We start from the raw sequence: 19,159 nt of genomic DNA on the forward strand, positions 1-19,159 counted from the left end.
GTATGCATTAGCTCTTAAAGTAGTTTCTGTTGTGCAAGCCTGGCGGGTTTTTGCAACGTGAGTATTTCAGCGTTGTTAATAAGTTTTGTGGGTGAGTCAGTGTGTCTGTATTTGTTATAGATAAATCTTACAGATTTCCTTTGAACTCCGTCTAGTTTCTTTATTAGCTTATCTGTATGCGGAAACCAGGCTACATTCGCATATTGTTGTGCTCGCGCTCCCTTCCTGCTGTTGAATTCGGTGAATTTGGACATGGGGGAGGATTCCCTGAAAAACACCGCGAAGGTGAATGAGCCCTCTGGAAGAAACGTGGCTGCAGGAATGTCGGAAGCAGCAACGATAATGGCGTCCCCACGTGTTCGAACAGGTTATCAGACGACGAAATACAAGATCAGTGTTGTCCTTTTCGGTCACGCTGGGGTTGAGCAATTGCCCTAGAGCTGCGCCTTCGACAGAGGTTCCACGTTCCGGTAATCAGACGACGAAGTACAAGATCAGTGTTGCCCTCTTCAGTCGCGCTGGGGTTGAACAATTGCCCGAGAGCTGCGCCTTCGACAGAGCTTCCGCGTTCCGGTCATCAGTACAAGATCTTTCAACCCCTGCTGGGAGACAGCCCGCATCCCTGTGTCACGCAGGCGCCTTCCTGTTCCACATGGGCGCAGTCCGGACCCACGTGCGCGCCCACCTGGAGGCCGCGTGGATGACAACGTGACCGGGTCCTGTTCCCTTTCCCTCGACCGAGCTGCTAAGAAGCATCAGGACCGCCCTGCCGTGGGTGGTTCCATCAGTGCCATCGTGTGATTGGACTCTACGTATACCCCAGCTAGGGACGTGGGGGATACGTAGATAATTTAACGAGCTGCTGGTTTGGTACCAGAAGAGAGCCCCCCCCCCCCACCTCTTGAGAAATACCCTTTGCTGGGAGAGACTCCCGACTGCTAAGAAGCTCCCTTTACTGAGAGACACTCTCAGTTGCCCTTACTTGTACATTAGGTAAATAGTCTTTGTATAAAGTTTTCCAAGTTTTCTTCCTCCGATCGTCTTCGTCTCTTCTCCAGCCCAGTCACGCTACCTGAATCCCAACAATATGTTCAAGTACGTGTCTGACAAAACTATTGTAGGAACGTAATTTAATGTCTGAGGGCTCGTCTCGGAGGCGCCTCTTGAGAAAGAAAAGTCGTTTTAATGCTGATGACGTAATGCATTTCACGTGACAGTCCCACTTAAGATCAAACGATACAATTAAACCAATGTATTTACTCTGTGTAACTGCGCGGAGCGGGATATTGTTTAGTGTGTGTGAGAAGTCGGACACATTGTTTCCTGACAATTCGTAAGAGGGCTGATTCTTCGATATTAAGACTCATTTGCTATTGTAATGCATTGTTGTAATGCATTGTTAAGCGTTACCTGGTCCTCTGGCGAATTAATTGTACGATACAGTATGCAATCAACAGCAAAAAGTCTGATATTGATAGGAATGATAACAGGTAAATAATGGACGAAAATAATGAACAAAATAGGACCGAGAACACTGCCCTGAAGTACACCGGACGTAATTTTAGTGATGATGTACTCTTCACGGTTAAATTCTACAAACTGTTGTCGATTAGATAAGTAGCTTTTGATTCACTTAATGAATGATCCTTCGCCTAGTGTAGATTCCAAGATTAGAAACAGTTTTTTTATGTGATACAAAAATTGAATGCTTTAGAAAGGTATATTAATATGAGGGCGGTTTGCTTTTGGTGGTGGATGCTTAGTGAAACGTCATGTATTAGTTCGGCTAATTGAGTGACGGTTAAAAAATTAGCAGTGGCTCAGCTCAGCTGTGCCAGGTTACACGTAGCGAGAAATTGATCTTCTGTCGATACTGCCGCTGAACAACGGCCGGACTCTCCTTCTCGTCACCCATGCTAAACGACTGTTATACGGCCGCCGTGTCACCTCCGCATTTGATATACGCAGCTGTGCATGCGAAGTTATGAGCATAGCTAGCACGTGGCATCCACGTGTGTCATGAGCGGCCCCAGCGGCGAAGGCCGGCCAGCTGCTCCTCTCTGGTTGCCGCGCATGCTCAAAACCGCTCTTCCACGTGACGTCACGCGCAGCGCCGGCGGTGGAGTCGGCGCGCGGCGGCGGCGAAGTTCTGACGTCACGCGCGGCGCACCTGCTGCTCCTCTTCGGCCTCCGCGCATGCGCACAGCTGGCCTCTCCTGACCACGGTAAAATGCTCGACTGGTAGCCAAGTGTAGCTCTTGCTACAGTAGCTTTTTGCGAAATTCATGCAGAAACTGTATTGTTTCCTGGTATTTCCTTCCGCAGTGTGCTCCATTGTAATCCTAGCTTTTCTAGCTCAACCCAATTCGCGCCTACCGTGTCTCTGTTCATAGTTCCCCACGCCCGGACACATAAACATTGAAATGTACGTTCATTATCTTTCCACCCACCACCCCTCCCCCCCGGATTTCGTTCTGCTGATCAGGTGTTTTTACAGTAGATTTGGAGGTCAGACGGTCGAATACGCTTTAGCAGCCATCCTTCCTGGACAAGATTTTCATGTTCACGCTCCTGATCCTACGTTAGCTTATTATTATGAACACTTGCCTATCTGGCACACTTGTGGCTGTATCTGCTGCAAGATGTCTGTAAGTGATTGATGATTTCATATAAGTTTGTATAAATTTTGTACTTGTGGCTGTGTGTACTTGTTGAGTTGCATGCATCCACCCTGTAGCGACCTTACTGCTGACAGTATCAATAAATAAATAATAAATAAATAAAACAAGGCGCTACACCGGCATGTCAATGTAGCGCCTTGTGTTACAAGTTAAAATGTAGAACGAATTAGCCCTGCAACATACCTTACTCCCCTTCCTAACATCCTTCCCACATCACAACCTCCTCCCGCTCACCAGGGCTTCCTCGGAGTGAAGGCTCTATTTAACCCCTGCCGACAAGGCCTCGTGTCGAAACGTTGCTGTGCACCCTGAGGCTCCCCCCTCCTTTGTTAACCTTGCTTTTCGCTTATGTTTAGGTCGATTATCTTCAGCCGGCCTTTTTTCTGTGCGTTGGTTGCGTGGAGGGCCCAGACCGCGTAACATGATTTATGAAGAACACGCCTTGCTTGCGACGTGCTGTTGTGTTAACTGCTGGCTGCCTTTTAGCGTTTTTTTTTACAGCATATCGTCGAAGTGCCGGCACCCTAACAAAGAACTCGCGCCGTGAGCTGTGCTTCTTGAGCTGCGCCGAAAGCTCCAGTAATGGGCGTTCTCCTTTGATCTAAAGTGAGATATAACACAATCCCAGAGTTAAAGGCTTACTACGTCTTGTTATGATGTAACGCATGCGCAGTGCACCGTTTTGTTTTAGCGATAACGGTAACGCTAACTATCCGAAGTTCAACTTCGAAGCGTATTTTTAGACCGTAACAAGTACAGCATGCACGATTCTTTCACGTTGCTACTTTGGGTACTTCGTGTGGACCACCGCCGCTCTTCTAGTATTAGGCGACGCAATGGCCTGAAGACGTCGAAACCAAGAAAGAAGACTAAAAGTCTGTTTCTGGAGGCCACAGACCGTCGTGATTATCCCCTTTTGCAACAAGGAAAAGCGGGAAAGCTTTAGCGAATCGTCGCTGCACTGAAATATATTTATGCCCTCCCCCAGTTACTCATGGCGATGTACTACGCATTAGGTGTGTTACTGCAATGTGCATATCATGTTTCGTTGTACGCTCCCATGAGAGATAATGAGCTTTCGTTTTCATTTTTCTCAACAGAAATACAATAGAGCATTGAATCTCACAGTAAACCTTCCTTTGTCCGCCATGTTTTCAAAAATGCGCAAATTTTATTTATTAGGCCATCTGTCATCTTTATTCAAATGCCACTTGTTACGTCCATGAAGGATAAAGACGAACGAATTGCAATTATTACTCTTTCCTCACGCTGGTCTTGGCAGAAGTATTTTTCGGTGAACGTGAAGCTAGGTCATCGCAAAACTGAACAACTTCCCGCGCATCTGTTATCTTTTTTTTTAGTTATGATTTTGTTCATGTGTTGCCTCGTATTTCATTACTTCGTAAAATACACGCGCGAAACTGTGAAATCTACGCCTCTTCTACTTGCACTTATTCGCATGCGCCACATAAGTGCAAAAAAGGAAAGATAGAAGCTTGTTTATGTCAGTCTTGAGAGAAGCTATATTTAAGATATTCTATGATTTCAAAAGCTTCGACATCCGAGAAAGACGAAATTATTTTGTACAGTTTTATTACATGGAACGCAATACGTCATAATTCACTGATTGCAGTAGTGGCCCCCGGTTCCGCGCAGTCCTAAAAAGCGAGCTGTAAGTTTGGCCGGGTTGATATTTCATCTTTGTAAACCAACATCACGTGAAGAGTCCACCGCGCAGGGAGACGTTGACACAAACACAGCTCTAACCCAGCGCCGTCGGAGTCTGACGCAAGCGTAGCGGCGTTTCTCTTCGCAACATTATACGGCCAAGTTGTCTTTGCGTCACTAAACCCCAACTATCTATTACTGCTACAACGCCAGCGCCATGTCTGTGCCAACGTCTCCTTTTGTGTCCAGTTCTTGCACGTTCTGTTGTTGACCAAAAATGGAAAAACGGCGTACCGCTACCATAGTGGATTTGCAACACTTCCTACTAGGTTTTAAAACACGCACACTTTGGTCGATCAGCCACGGTATCTCTAAATTTCAACATGGCTTGCATCTTCGTATGTTTGTCTAGCTCTTTGCAAATAACTTAGCGATGCGCGTGGCGTTATGTCTGTCCTGCTTTCATTTTTAACGATAGTAGAGAAGGGGTGCATTGCACTCGCTGTGCGTCTGAACACGCGTCTTTGATGCGCCTGTCTTTTTTTTCTTTTCGTATACCCTAAACAAACACGACGTCAGTGCCACCTGACGACAGCCGCACCGCCAAGCCCGGATCAGAGTCTGTGCGCACCACGCTTACTTTCTTGAGCTATGAAAAGGCTCATCTCTCTTAACCAACGCTTACCTTTCTGAAAATATTTTCTTTCACAATGTATTGCTCATCTCAAGGCGGCAAGGACAATTTCTGTGGCGTAACCTAGCAGCAGTAAAGAAAACGCTTTTGTACTGAAGCTAGGCGTGTGATTGGCGGTGAAGGAATCAAATTCTGATTTAACGTAAAGTGTTCACAGCTGTTAAAACAACAAACACGAGGGCGGGTAACTATGTAGGTGCATCGTTTAAACTGACAGCTTCAATTCTAGTGTTCCTTTCGTTTCTTCATAATTAGTGGTTCAGCACAAGAGTTTAAATGCTTGTTTCATCTTTCACCAGTACTCCTTCTCCTTAGTATCTGTCTCTTGTAATAACTCGTTATTTCCTCAATCTTTTTGCAGGAAGAAACCAATGTTTCTTCATCTTTTTTCGAATATGATAGAAGCCACTTCGCAACATACTCGCCTCATTCGTATTTCATCCTCTAATTTAGTCCCAGGTAAAGGCTCATATTTTGACACTAAAGCGATCCCCATTAAAGAGGCAGAAATGTATGGCAATAACTTTCCTTGTTCACTTTTCATGCGCCGTCTTATAACAAAGTACATAGGCACGCATACAGACAAATGAGCACGGGCACGTCCACAGCAAGAATTGCTATTTTTGATTCAGTCTTTGACGCAACTATTAGCCTCTGTCATACAAAATACTTAACGCAGTAGAAGGCCTGAGAGCAAGAACCTAATACGAAACCTCCGGCAAGTGGTATACAAAAACCGCTTACACGAGTCTCAGCACGCAGCAAGAAGAGAAATTGCTGATGGCCTAGCTCTGTTAGACCAGGATATACGTAGCGAAAGCGCAGCGCCTTTCACTAGATGCGCCTTTATTCATGATTAAACCTTGATGCGTCGTGGCGGAGTCCGCCTCCAAAGGCCCTGGTTCGATTGCCAGCCTCGACACGGTTTTTTTTAAATTATCATTCAGTGAGTGTGTGGGGGTTTCAGTGGCTACCTAGACGCCGCCACCCAATACGTTGGTTAGCGGTTAAGCGCGTAAGGGCGGGTAAGGCGGGTGAGGACGGCGAGGCGCGCGGTGTGACGTCATGCCAGATGGCGCAGCGAGCGCGCGGCGTCCGCCCAGCTGCAGCGGTTGCTAGGCAACGGCTCAAGGTCTGTCTCTGTGTCTCCTCGCAACACCGCCACGGCGAAATGGCAAGTTCGTGGCCAGTAAAGCTTTCGCTTTAAAAATTGACAGAATAATGCGTTTACTAACATTTTACACAATGTACATACTTAAAATCCCAGCAACAAAAAAAACAGGTATATTTAAGCGTCATGATTGTTCAATATAAGCCGGGCTGTTGTTCTCCATCGATACGGCTGTACCCTGAGTGAAATTATCGTAATTATTCCGCATTAGTGGTGATAAAAACTGGGATCCGAGGAAGGTCTAGTTGAGTTGATGTTAACGAGAGTCACACTGCCAAACAACGTTGTTTAACTATTTATGTCAGATAATCTCAATGTTCACAACAAAACCACTTTTTTCAAGTGAAAGATTATTGCAGCATTTGATACGATCCCACAGACGAGTGTGGGTACGAAGCATTGTAGTTGGAAAGGTTGATTTAACGCTGTTCAAATCAGCGCAGAGCTTTTTGCCACGGAATAGTTTACTAACGGAATCCTGGACCGGCTAGCCAGGCAGGCGTCGTGCAGTGATGCCCACGTGTACACAATTCCGGATGCTCAGATTGGCACGCGTGGGATATGCTTTTTTACTTTGATAAGATAGGTTCTGTTGCATGTATTGCGATGCAGCACCAATTTGTAAAAGCCAGTAAAGGGTCCAAGGAGTGATAAAGGGGCTAATTTAAATGCGGAAAAACTAAAAGGGGAAGAATGTCAAATAAAGGTAAGATCAGATCTGTTCGAGGACAGTGCGGAGATTGGGCTAAATAAAGTAGTCACACTGTATACTATTACTGAGTCTATTAGCGATTATCTTGGTAGATATCTTGTAGGCAACGGGGAGTAAGCTGATTAGTCTGTGATTTATCAAGTTTTTTATGCCCTGTCTCTTATTTGCTTCAGATGATACCAGCGTTCTTCAAAGATTCCGGTGCTCTCGCAGCAATAAGGCATTGGCCTTATTACCGCGAGAGCACCGGAATCTTTGAAGAACTTATTACCGCGAGAGCACCGGAATCTTTGAAGAACGCTGGTATCATCTTAAGCAAATAAGAGACAGGGCATAAATAACTTGAAAAATCACAGACTAATCAGCTTACTCCTCGTTGCCTACAAGATATCTACTAAGATAGTAGGTAATAGACTCAGTAAAACATTAGACCTCAATCAACCAAATGATCAGGCAGGCTTTCGTAATGGGTGCTCGATATTATACCATATTCACATTATCAATCAGGTGATAGAGAAATGCGCAGAGTATAATCAACCCCTATACCAGGTGTCTCTGGGAAGACTAAGTTATTCTCAAAAATAGGTTTCTTGAGGTAAAAATATGGCTTTATCTGCATAGTACTACCAGTGTTTGCGAACGCCAGAAAACCAGTGAATCGCTCTATGTAGGAAGCTGGTGAACTAATTTTTATAATTAAATTTTTAACTATTAGACCTGGGCGCCTAGTTGCAATTAGAAATTTGTAGCCGATCGTTGGTAATAGCCATATCAGTATTTATTTTTTCGAAAACGCGATTACCGATGATTCTGTGGCTTGACAAAATCTGGATACTGGAAAGGTTGCTTTGCCTGCATGAATTTTGAAAGCGCGTGTATTTCGGCACGATATAGCCAAACTTTGTCGAGCCACAGCGCCGAGGAAAACTGCGTTTTCGAAATCGCAATAACTGATGTGGCTATTACTAATTACCGGCTACAAATCTCTAATAGCAACTTATTGGGGCCTAACTCTAATTGTTAACAAGTTAATTATTAAAAATTAGTTCACTTGCTTACCACTTAAAACGATTCACCGCTTTCTTGGAGTCCACCAGCACTGGTAATACTATGCCGCAAAAGTTTTATTTTTACCCTAAAAGGTCTGTTCTTTTTTATTACATAATGCCTTCGCTGAAACACCTCGTTTAATAGGCTTTTATAGTTTACGAGAAGTCATTTGACTCAGTCGAAACTTCAGCAGTCATGAAGGAAATGCGGAATCAGAGTGCAGAAGAGCCTTATGTAAAATACTGGAAGATATCTATAGCGGGTGAAAAGCTACCATAGTCCTCCATAAATTCAGAAATAAAATTCTATTAAGAAAATGTGTCAGTCAGAGAGACGCGATCTTGCGAATGCTATTCACAGCCTGTTTACAGGAGGTATTCAGAGGCCTGGATTGGGAACAGTTGAGCATAGTAGTTAACGGAGAATATCTCAGTAACCTGTGATCTGCTGAGAACATATTTTCCTTGCTAAGTAATTCAGGAGATGTGCTGCAAAACATGGTCAATGAGTTAGAAGAGTAGAACAGTTGGTCTAAAAATTAATAAAAGTAATGTTCAACAGTATTGGAGAGTGACACCAGTTTACTGCTGCACCCTCGAGGCCCAAAGGGCCTCAACGCAGCGCGCCCAGGCTACGGCAACCGCCAAGGGGGTGCCTGACTAGGCATCCTTCCTAGTGGTTGTAAGGGCGTGACCTATCAGGTCACAACCCCAACACCTCTCTCAAATTACATAATTGTTTCCACCACCACTACCAAACTCGTTATGCACTGTATCGTCAGTCATTTTCTTCAATCATTTCGCCAACCATCTAGTGCGAATCACTTGCTATGGGAATGGAGTAAGCGGCCCTCATTGAGGCTTCTTTTCTTTAAAGTATTTTATTGTGTCTCATAAAAAAGACAAATAAGTTTCTTCAATGCCTCTATAACGATCCTAACCAAAGCCACTCTCTATTTTTAAGTTGACTGCCTTTTCTATACCATGCAACACGTGTTTAAAAATAAGTTGCAGTACGACAAAGAACTCTGAAAAGTTCTTTTTCCTCTGCACACGGCTCAAATAGTGTCCTTACGCCGATTTTCAACATCAAAGGGCTTTTCGGAGATTTTAGATATAATCATTTATGCACGACTCCTCTATTTGCATCACGCAAACATAGTGTCTTTATGCAAATGCTATATCCTTTCTTCGCCTTTTTTCATGGTGTATTCTTCTGTACATTTAATTAACACTTGTTGCAAAAATGAAGACGTCATTTTTCCTTTCAGGTATGTATTTCAGTAATGCAAATAGTCTTCTAAGCTACGAGTAGTGAAATTTTGTTGATTATAGTCAGCTTTTTCGTTCCCATTCTGCTCGTTTACTTTCTTTTTTGTCCTTCATGCGTGCTCCTTACACCAAGTGAAAACCTGACAAGGTCCTCGTTAAAACTTCAGTGATCAATTAGTGCCCTCGTGCATGATGTCAAGCATTATTAATTCCCGCGTTAGAATATTCAGTCGTGTTCCAGCTTTAATACAAGTACACTATTAATTTGCCGCTGACGAACACTACAAATTTAAATAACGAAACAAGATGGAAACATGTCCCTATATACATCGATTTCGGTGACTGTTGGCTTCCTTCATATGTTGGTTAGGAAAACACAATCATCTGCGATGAGTGCTTTGTCGGCGAGCGCAAGTTGTTTTGATCATCTGTTGAACACGGGTGTTTTGTGTGCAATAATTGCATCCAGCTCCCCTGAAGAAGTTTTTTTTTTTTCCTTCTCGATTTTTCGTCTTAACTTTGAAATCCAGCTTATTTAGGGTGCCTCGGCAAAGGCAAGAATTCAAAATTTAGGTTCCAAATCATATTAAGGCTGAAATAAGGCCTAAACAACTACAGTAAGAGCCGCTGTACTTCTTTACTTCTTTTTTTTACCTTCGGCACTCGCCAGGGCCCATAGCGCTCTGCTAATTAGCACGAAAGGGTGAACATGCTGTCCGACTAAGGCAAATCCACTTCGACGAGTTCATGAGCTTGGCTCCTGGTGGTCTTAGTTGCCTATGTGCCATAAAACACAACAAAACACAACACAACTTGGACGGAAAAATAATGCAGAAGCGGCCGTGTACTGAAATTTAGCTGCACAGTAAACAATTCCGGGCAGCCAACATCAAACTGGGGCACTCAATCGCGGCGTGTTTCATTCATTTATGTTAATGCAAGGCTTAAAAATCATTACTTTCTTTTTTTGGCACCTTTGCCGGCTTCGTCGTATCAAACCACCACGAAAAATCACTTTTTGGCAATTTTCTTCCAAGCCGACTGAGGATGGAAAGTAATTGCATGCATAACGAAAAAAGAAACAGGCAGAGCGGAGCGCGGATTTCAACCGGGGTTTATTCATAGACAGGTCACATTTATACATTCGTCGTAATCACACCAGGAAACTAACGAACAACCATCAGAAAACACTGTCATGCTGGCGTGTGTGGCACAGATCTCCATCTAGACATGATAACTTTATTTTTAGTTACCGAGACTGATGTTTTCCTGACGCACAAGCCAAATTCTTTCTTTATAGAGTATGCTTCGAAAATTTATCGGCTACGTTGGGACGCTGTACAAATCAGCGATAACAACCCTGTACGCAATGGTTTATTTTATTGTGGCCACAAAAATCATGTACACGGGAGTAAGTGAAAAAGTGAAATAGTCGCAGGTGAAAAACTTTACCTAAGAGGTCATTCTGCAACGTCATGAACATCATTTTTATTAAATGAAAGCAATGCAGGCCCCAGAGCTCTCTCCTGTAGAACACCGCGAAAAATGTACTGAACACGCAAGTCCGTGAATGCGTTATTTGCACGCATCTACTGAGGTACCGTAATTTGCAGTATACGATCCGCTGGTTATGCATGTTTAAAAGCTGAAATTTTGCTCTTCGTGGGGTGTCTATAGGTGAAGTATCTTTTTTCGGTATCACCAAACACTGAATGCAATTCCCGACGCTTATTTTATTACGAGGTTTGGTGATACGCTGTGCACACATATCAATTTTTATATGTGGGTCGCCCAAAATTGACCCCAGCGAACGATACCCTAGGTGCGGACTTTATGACGGAAATCACAGTAATCTCAAATTATGCGGTCATATCTGGCGTTTCCAATCTCAAAAAGGCGGTTACCCTCTAAGTCAAATGACTTTGCAGAAATCAACGCAGATAACGACAATATGTTCTAGACATCGAGAACCTAGAAATAGCATAAGTCTTCTCGATAGGCTGATTGAACAGCAGCCACCTAAGTTTGCAAACCCTTGCTGAAAAGAAGAAAAGAAACTGGTTAAAAGAAATTTAGCGTATCTTTTTATGACGCACTGTTATCATAACCCATTTTCTTGTCTGTACAAACAAGAGGCATTTCCGGAGCCCAATTTTCTCTCCAAGTAATTCTATTTGCAACAGCACAGATATTTCTTTTTACACTTTTTTGGACACTTTCTTTTAAATTTTGCCGGTGAGTTGCTGGGTGGGTGGGTGGGATGGGGTGACTAAGTTTCTGACTCTATTTAAGCATATTCGGATTTGAGCGCATAAACTACGGCGTGGAAGGGTTAACTTCTCAACCTGAAGCTGTCCACGTTGGCGACCAACATCCACTGTGCGTCTGTTCATTAGGGAGGGCGGCGGACGCAAATACATAGCGTTCGGCGCTTTTTGCTGTCGCGAACATTGATTTGCATAGCTCAATGATTCCGCTCCGAGAGTGCAGCACAGACAATAGGCGTCCCCAGTCCAGCATCGTCGCAAGGTCCCCCACGCTGCGGTGTTTTCGGTCGGCACACATGGGCGCTCAACTTTTAATCACGGCGGCACATTGACTCTCTTAATTTGCATGCCTAATTAGCTGACATGACAGTGGCCGGCTGACCTCGAGCTTTGTAACGTACTGGGCCAACTCCGGGAGTATATGAGCCTAAACAAACAACTGCTTGTGTTTGTAAGTTGATGCAGAAATAAACAATAAAAAGCATCTGCTTGAAAAATTACGGTAGAAATATCGCGGAAATCGGCAGTGAAGTACGTACTCGTAGATGGCATGTTGTTAAACAGATATTTAGCTTTAAGGGCCCTGAAACCTATCAGAATCTAACAGAAGCCGTACTAATGACGAAGTTGGTAATTTTGCTCGTGCACGAGTGTTTAATCTAGTATATGTGGCGTGTGGGGAAGGGAAGATGGCAGTGGTCAGAAGAATGGTGAACTTGGGAGCCTTCAACAACTTTGTCTAACAGACTTGCTGAAGCCTGACAGTAATTATGGCAAAGTGCGCTAGAATACTGAGAAATGTGCCATGCGTCGGCGGATGACCGGTCCGATAGCAAGAGAAGGAGCTGCCTCAGACAGAGGGCTTTGAGCACGGAACAAACAGCGTTTACAGCCGCCTGCGTCGCCATTGTTTCCGAAGGGCTGATCATCAAGCGGCAGTTTGTCCGCTATCGTCGATGTCACAAATATATCATACCCCTGTCACACGGGCACCAAAAAGGCCTTTGAGAATCAGGTCCTTATATCCAAAGGCGTAAGGAGTGCAGCTGCACGGCACAAATGTTGTGCCTTTGCCGCTAAGGGTCTTGGAAGCGAAGGCGCCCGCCCGAGACCTTTACAGCCCAAAGACGCGGCCTTCTAGAACCTGCAATCACAGTGCCGTCAAACAACAAAAAATAAAAGCAGTGAAAAAAATATATAGATGCAGCCAACAGTATGTTCTGAAACATCTTCAAAAATTACGAAAGGTGTGTCTGACTTCGCTTTTGGTGCGGGTGTTTATATTTTATGCCCCTATTTCAAGACAGTAAATGTGTTGCAGCAACACCGACTGCCCCTGTTGGCCAACGCATTACACAAAACCAGCTGCTGCTAATGAGGGTAGCTGTTGCAGCTTTTTAGAGGAAGCAGTTAGAATAAAAAATTGTCTGAGCTAAACGAATGAACAAAATACCCCACTTCAATTTTAAAGCACTCCCTTCAGTGGTCCACAGCAGCGGGTGCTAAGCCTCAACGACTGATAAACCTTGCGCTGCTCCGTGTAGCTGCGTCGCTGTTACTTCGAGCTTCCGCTCCTTTGATGAAAAGAAATACCTTTGCTGGAAAGGCCTTCGATGAACGCCGTGTGACAAGGGTGTAAGTTTGCTTCTTCAACTGTTATATATTTCACTCATACACAGGTTCGTGCTTCTTCGGGCCTAATGGCCATAGTAGTGGGATATTCGCCGCTGCGGCGAAGCAATGTTGTGCGCGACCAGAATGCTTCGTCCGGTGAAGTCAGGAGAATGAATGCGAGTGAGAGCGCCTGCTACCGTGCAAGTCTTCTCGAGAACGAACTGTGCACGGAGAAATTTTCGGGCGTTGACAATGCAAACGTACGCAATTCCTGTCATCGCCTCAATTTAGCCACGAGGTCGTATGATCTTCCAGGTGCTGTATAGTACGAAGCGCATTCAGCCTAGTTTTAATGCAAAGAGAACTGTAGAAGCATGTTGTAAGAAACCTGAAGTAAAGAAAAAGTGAGTGCATACGCGTGAAGATTGAAGCATAAAACAAACACTGACCAAAATAGCACTTTAATAATCCCGGGCAAAGCATGTAAGCATGGCGCCAAAGGAACGTGTATGAACACGATGGAAGCTAACAATAGCGCAAATTACAACTTTGTGCGGCCACATAAATTATTTAATCCTCGTTATCTTCAGGTTACTGCGATGTTCTGTCCTAGAGCCCTGGCTTTAATTCGCACATTTGACATAAAAGAGCAAACACTGCGGAATGACATACGTAACTTCAATTAAGAGGCATCTGTCATAACCGCAGCCCGCAAATCAGGAAACGAAGATCACAAGTTGTGCATGCTAGTCGCATCAATTTTTTTTTTCAGTTAAAAATGCTAGTGATACATTACGCCAACACACCTACAATCTTTCCGAGTCCAGCAGACGGACAGAGAAGACCTGCACAGTCAAATAACCGAACACCGGCCTGTGATTGGATTAGTGGTTTTGGCGCTCGACTGCTCAGACCAAGGTCGCTATATCCTTCGTGTGCCGGGCACGGCGTCCGCATTTCTATGGAGGCGAAATGCCCTAGACGGCCCGGTGTTGTTATATGTCTGTGCACTTTAAAGAACCCCTAGATGGCGAAAATCAAACCCTCTTATGCGACGTTCCTCATCGCTCGCGTACTTCTTCAGTCAACCTCACCCTTGTTCCCTATGTCAATTAAACTAATGAACTCAGTCTCTGTACATGAGGCTTGATGCATTCAGCTACGCCGAGTGTTCTTGCCGTGATCTGAAGGACACTCGGCAACATTCAAAGTAGATTAAGCGTCATCTTCGCTTCGTCACGATCGAATGAATCAGTATAGGACTTTGCTGCGCTGGACGCTTGTATGCGCAAGTAGTGAACTGATAAATTCCGATCTATACCTCCCTCTCCTTGAGGTTGGGCTATATTGCAGAATGCTGTCCAGGCATTAGTGTCACTAAGAACTAGAGCGGTGTAAGATCTTTAGTGATAATAGACTGTCTTCAGCGATATCCAGAAAAACTGTCAATCCCCACTTCTGATGCACCGCGATTGCGCTTGGTGTTCCGCCGAGAGGCTAAACGTTGATCGGCATCTTTGCACGAGCAGCGACAGCTGTAGCAGCGCGCTACAGAGCAGGTCCCGTCTTTCCGCCATCCGTTCAGTTCACATTGGACAACAACAAAGACATTAAAACAAAGCGCTTTGGCAGAAACCAACGAAGGAGGAGACGCACAGAAACACACACCGCACATGCTGTCTCTGCGCCGCGAGCATTGAGGGCGCATTCCTCTTACTGCCAGCGCGCTCTTCCATCGCTCCTGCTACCACCCCGCCCCATTGCTCTGCGCCGTGGGCGACACACTTCGCAATACCGTAATACACTATTGCTCTGGAAATACCTGTTCTTGTTCTAATGGGGCAACGGTAAACGGTAACTTAGGACTAGCTAACGAAACGCTTTGCTTCATCTTCGAAATTTAAATGTGGTTGCGAGTCGGCCGCATCAAAAGAATAACCAGGTCTATGGTCTCTAACAAGTTCTAAATACATTGGACTTTGTCAGCTGCGCAACATTCCATTTCACGCCGAGGTGGCTCAGTGATTAGGTTCAATAAAACTTGTTGCTGGGCTAGTTGGTGACCCACACTTGAATAAAAAGGTAGCGCAAAAAAAGACGATCACAGGCGGAAGACACCACAGACACGAACGCTTCGTGTTTGCGGTGTCTTCCTCCTGTGGTCGTAATTTTTAGCGCTACCTTCTTATTCAAGTCACTGGTTGGTGTGCTCGGCTACTGAGCTGGAGTACCCGTGCTCGGTGTTGTGCGATGTCAGTGAATGTTAAAGATCTCCAGGTGGTCGAAATTAATCCGGAGATTCCGAGGATTGATGGCAATCTAGCACGGAATCGTCTGCACATGCGTTCTGACGAAAATAAAGTTTTTCCATCCATCCACCCACAACGCCACCCTTTTCTTCCTTTCTTCTTTCACTTCCACCTTCCTCCCTTCCTTTACGGTGCGGTTTTGGTGTCCACCGGTATATGTGTAGACAATTACTGCGTCATTTCCTTTCCTCAAAAGCCAATTTTCATTTTCATTTTTCATTCCATCTGCTTATTTTTTCTTTTGCGTCGACATTGCGAAGTGAAGATGATAAGCGAGACAAGCCTGGTGATGAGGACCCAGCGCAACGGCCCCCGCAGTAACGGGATGGGTTGTTTGTTGTCCGCGCGTTTTACACACTTGCATGCCCCTGGAGACGCAAGGTGACGTGTCACAGTAGTGTAGTGCTACAGCCGTTGCCATGCTGATGCTTCTAGTTTGCATGCTCATGTCAATTCTTTGACCAGTTGCGCAGATTCATACATCCATCTATTCAAATTTCACGCAGACGCGCTGTGATTTGTTAGCAAACGTCACGGTCCTTCTGTACTTGCTACCATCTTTATCGCAAATGCCATCCAGACCGTTTTATTATACGCCTTACAACGAGAGGTAAATGCGACCATGTATCTGTTCTGAATGGAACAGCCGTACAAGTGTTTTACGCTTGTGTATTTGCACATGTGTGTGTGTCTGCTTTCTAACTGGACCCGAGTGCTTCGAGTACTAACTGAACTCGCAGGTACTTTAAACAAAACAACCTGGGACATCAAATTAGCCTCAGACGGACGTGTGTTTTTTGCATGATTAGCTTTATGTTGGTGCTCACCCGCATTTCCTTTTGCTCGCAGGGCCTCTCCGTCTCGGTTCTTTACTGCTTCGTCAACACGGAGGTGAGCAAGGGTTTCCACTATATATATATATATATATATATATATATATATATATATATATATATATATATATATATATATATATATATATATATATATATATATATATATATATATATATATATATATATATATGCATCATATATACGCGGCAAAATATAGTTTTCCGCAATCATAAGAGGAGTTAACCTTACTTTTCGCGACTATAATCGACCTCAGTTCTGCTTTCAGCAGTTACAGGATGCAAATATTAATACAAATTCTTTCGAAAACAATGTATGTTGACTTAGTTGTTTGCATGAATTTAGTTCGTGCTGAAAACATTAGGTCCCGTTGCAAGCAAATTCAGTGTGCACACATAATTCTGACGGTATTCATGATAGTGGAAAACTGTAGAAGCAGCGTTCTGCTTAGTTTACCTAAAGTAATGGTGAAAGAACAGTGCAATTTTTCATAAACACAAGAGGTGAGTTCCAAAAACCAAGCACTACACGATGAGCTTTTATATGACCAAATGTATTAAAGAGATTATTTCTGTGGTCTTTTTATTGTACTACTGCAACTTATGTCGCCCTCCCCCCCCCCCCCCCAACTCCAAGCTGCAATGTGACGTCATAACATCCCCGCCACCCGCGCGATTCAAATAAGTGCACGCTGGTGGCCGACGGGTAGAGTTTATTTGCACATGCTTTGTCCAACTCTCTGCTTTGCAACGGTCGACATTCGTCTTTAAGCGTTCGGCTCGCAGAAACAAATGTCTGAAGTACCACACCGCTGTAAGCTGCCAAAAAAAAAAAGAAAACATTGGCCGAGACACACCTTCGCACCATTTTCTCAGAATTGATCAGAAGCTCTGAAGACGGTGGATTCTAATTGCGCAGCCATCACGGTGGTACTGGATACCTTTTAAAGGCGACATCATTTTCGGTAGCATTTTCGGCACGAATAATACGCAGCAGGTTTAGATTCGTCGAGAGGCCTCGTCATGCCGCACGTTTTGTCTTCTCAAGAAAATCCAAAGTAGAAAAGACGGTCTATGCGTTTGTGAAGAAGAGTTGAAAGCCCAAGCAGCACAGGCAATTGTCCCAATATTGGTAAAGGATGGTTTCACACTGGTCATCTGTAGGACCAGCCTTTGCCAATACACTTCCACTATTAGGCCGACTACCTGTGCTGCTTGGGAGGAGGAGGTCGCCGCTGCTTTTGTATTCACACAGCGCCGAGGAAGAGCACAACATCGCCAATCTTCGTGTGCTAAGTAACGCGCATGAGCGTATGAGACTTAATGGAAGCCCATTTGCCACTGCTGTCGCGACGTAGGTCCCGATCCCGAAAACGGCAGAAAATGTCTCGTCGCCGCCTGATACGGGCCGCACAGTAAGTCTACTAAACTGAAGGACGAAGCTCTAAGATCATGAGAATTCGCTCCTGATATCTACACTGGCGCACCATTAGCGCGGGACAGCACATTGCTGAGATTGCCGCGGTGTTTAACTTAACTTTATGAAGCACTGAGTTCTAGTGTTCACTTTCGCTTAGTTCCATGTAGCACTTACTCTAATGCGGGGTACTTTCGCTTTTACGCCCGCTTTTGAAGGCATTAGCGTTTTCGCCGAAAATGCTGTGAATACTTTTATTTTAATCATGTCCGCTGCTTTCCTTTGTGCCTCGTCGCTTGACGCTGCCGGCTCGTAGTAGCAACCTCATCCGCACCCCCCCCCCCCCCCCCCCCCGCTGGGCCTCCTTTTTTTTTTTAGATGGTTACGAAGTTTTTTCATCCTTAGAGCAGTATTCGTTGCTAGCGTACCAAACTTCGCAGAAAGCCGACCAAGGTTTCATGTTACAAGTCGCTATAGTAGCATATAAGGAGTCAATTTTCGGCGTTTTCTTCAATTTCTCAGATACTACTTCAAGCTTACAATGTTTTTAACAGACCTCATTCGTGCTGCTTGCAGAAATAGCTTTTAGGTCTCGAGGAATAAAATAAATAGACTTCTTTGGAAGTAGTAGTTTGTGCTCGCCAGTCTACTATTGCTGGACGGCGATTCGCTGGTCCAAAACACGGCGCCGTATTGGACGGGGAGGGCAAATTATGAACAACAGAGAGAATGTGTTCAAAATTTAGCGCCTCAAAAAGTATTTCCATGCTTCCTTCTTTGATTCGTGCTTTGTCACTTCACCAGTTGAGATCGAACGCTTTTCGCATCAAGGATCATACGTTGTACGAAATGTCATCTGCAGACTCCCGTATAAAAGACGACGCTTACCAATGGCGAAGTCAGGAAAGAAACAAAACCTTGCAAAATAGTTGTCCAACTCTCAGCCCTTATAATTTACTTGCAAAGTATATAGTTTTCGTAGTACCCTATATAAAATTGTACGAAATTCAAGTTAGTGCAAAGGATCGGCGTTCAAAAGCAGCCTTGATTAAAACGGCTTTTAACATCATCCTTCATCAAAGCGTAAAAGGATCTTTGGTGCTACTCTGCGCTAGGCGATTGAAAGGGGGGACAAAGAGGGTGACGATGAAGACAGAAAAGTAAATAGTTACATGATAGCGAACGCATTTGACGAAAGAATGAGGCCCGGGATAGGGTGATCTTGGGGTTCTTGTGTCCATGCTGTATAATGTGCTGCAAACTGCGACGCGAGAGCTGTTACTTGCCGAGAGCTGCAATTAGCGAAAAACAAGTTCCGTGCATTTGTGCAACGCAGAGCTCGTACCTGTTCACAAGTGAAGCAACCTTCTTTTCAATCTTCCCTCCATCATTTGCAATATGCCTCATCACTTTTGTCTTGATGTCGCAAGTGGAACGAGAATTGCAAGGTTG

General features: G+C 44.5%; 1 protein-coding gene across 1 annotated transcript in view; it reads left to right on the forward strand.

Moving 5' to 3' along the window:
* LOC144123566 (corticotropin-releasing factor receptor 1-like) overlaps nucleotides 1-19,159 on the forward strand; it is a 52,830-nt gene that overhangs the window by 30,049 nt on the left and 3,622 nt on the right. The window contains exon 6 of the mRNA XM_077656383.1: nucleotides 16,287-16,328. Coding sequence (XP_077512509.1) covers nucleotides 16,287-16,328 — 42 coding nt within the window. The remainder of the gene's footprint in view (nucleotides 1-16,286; nucleotides 16,329-19,159) is intronic.

This window comes from Amblyomma americanum, chromosome 3, assembly GCF_052857255.1.
Source record: "Amblyomma americanum isolate KBUSLIRL-KWMA chromosome 3, ASM5285725v1, whole genome shotgun sequence".
In the NCBI taxonomy this organism is placed as follows: Eukaryota; Metazoa; Arthropoda; class Arachnida; order Ixodida; family Ixodidae; genus Amblyomma; species Amblyomma americanum.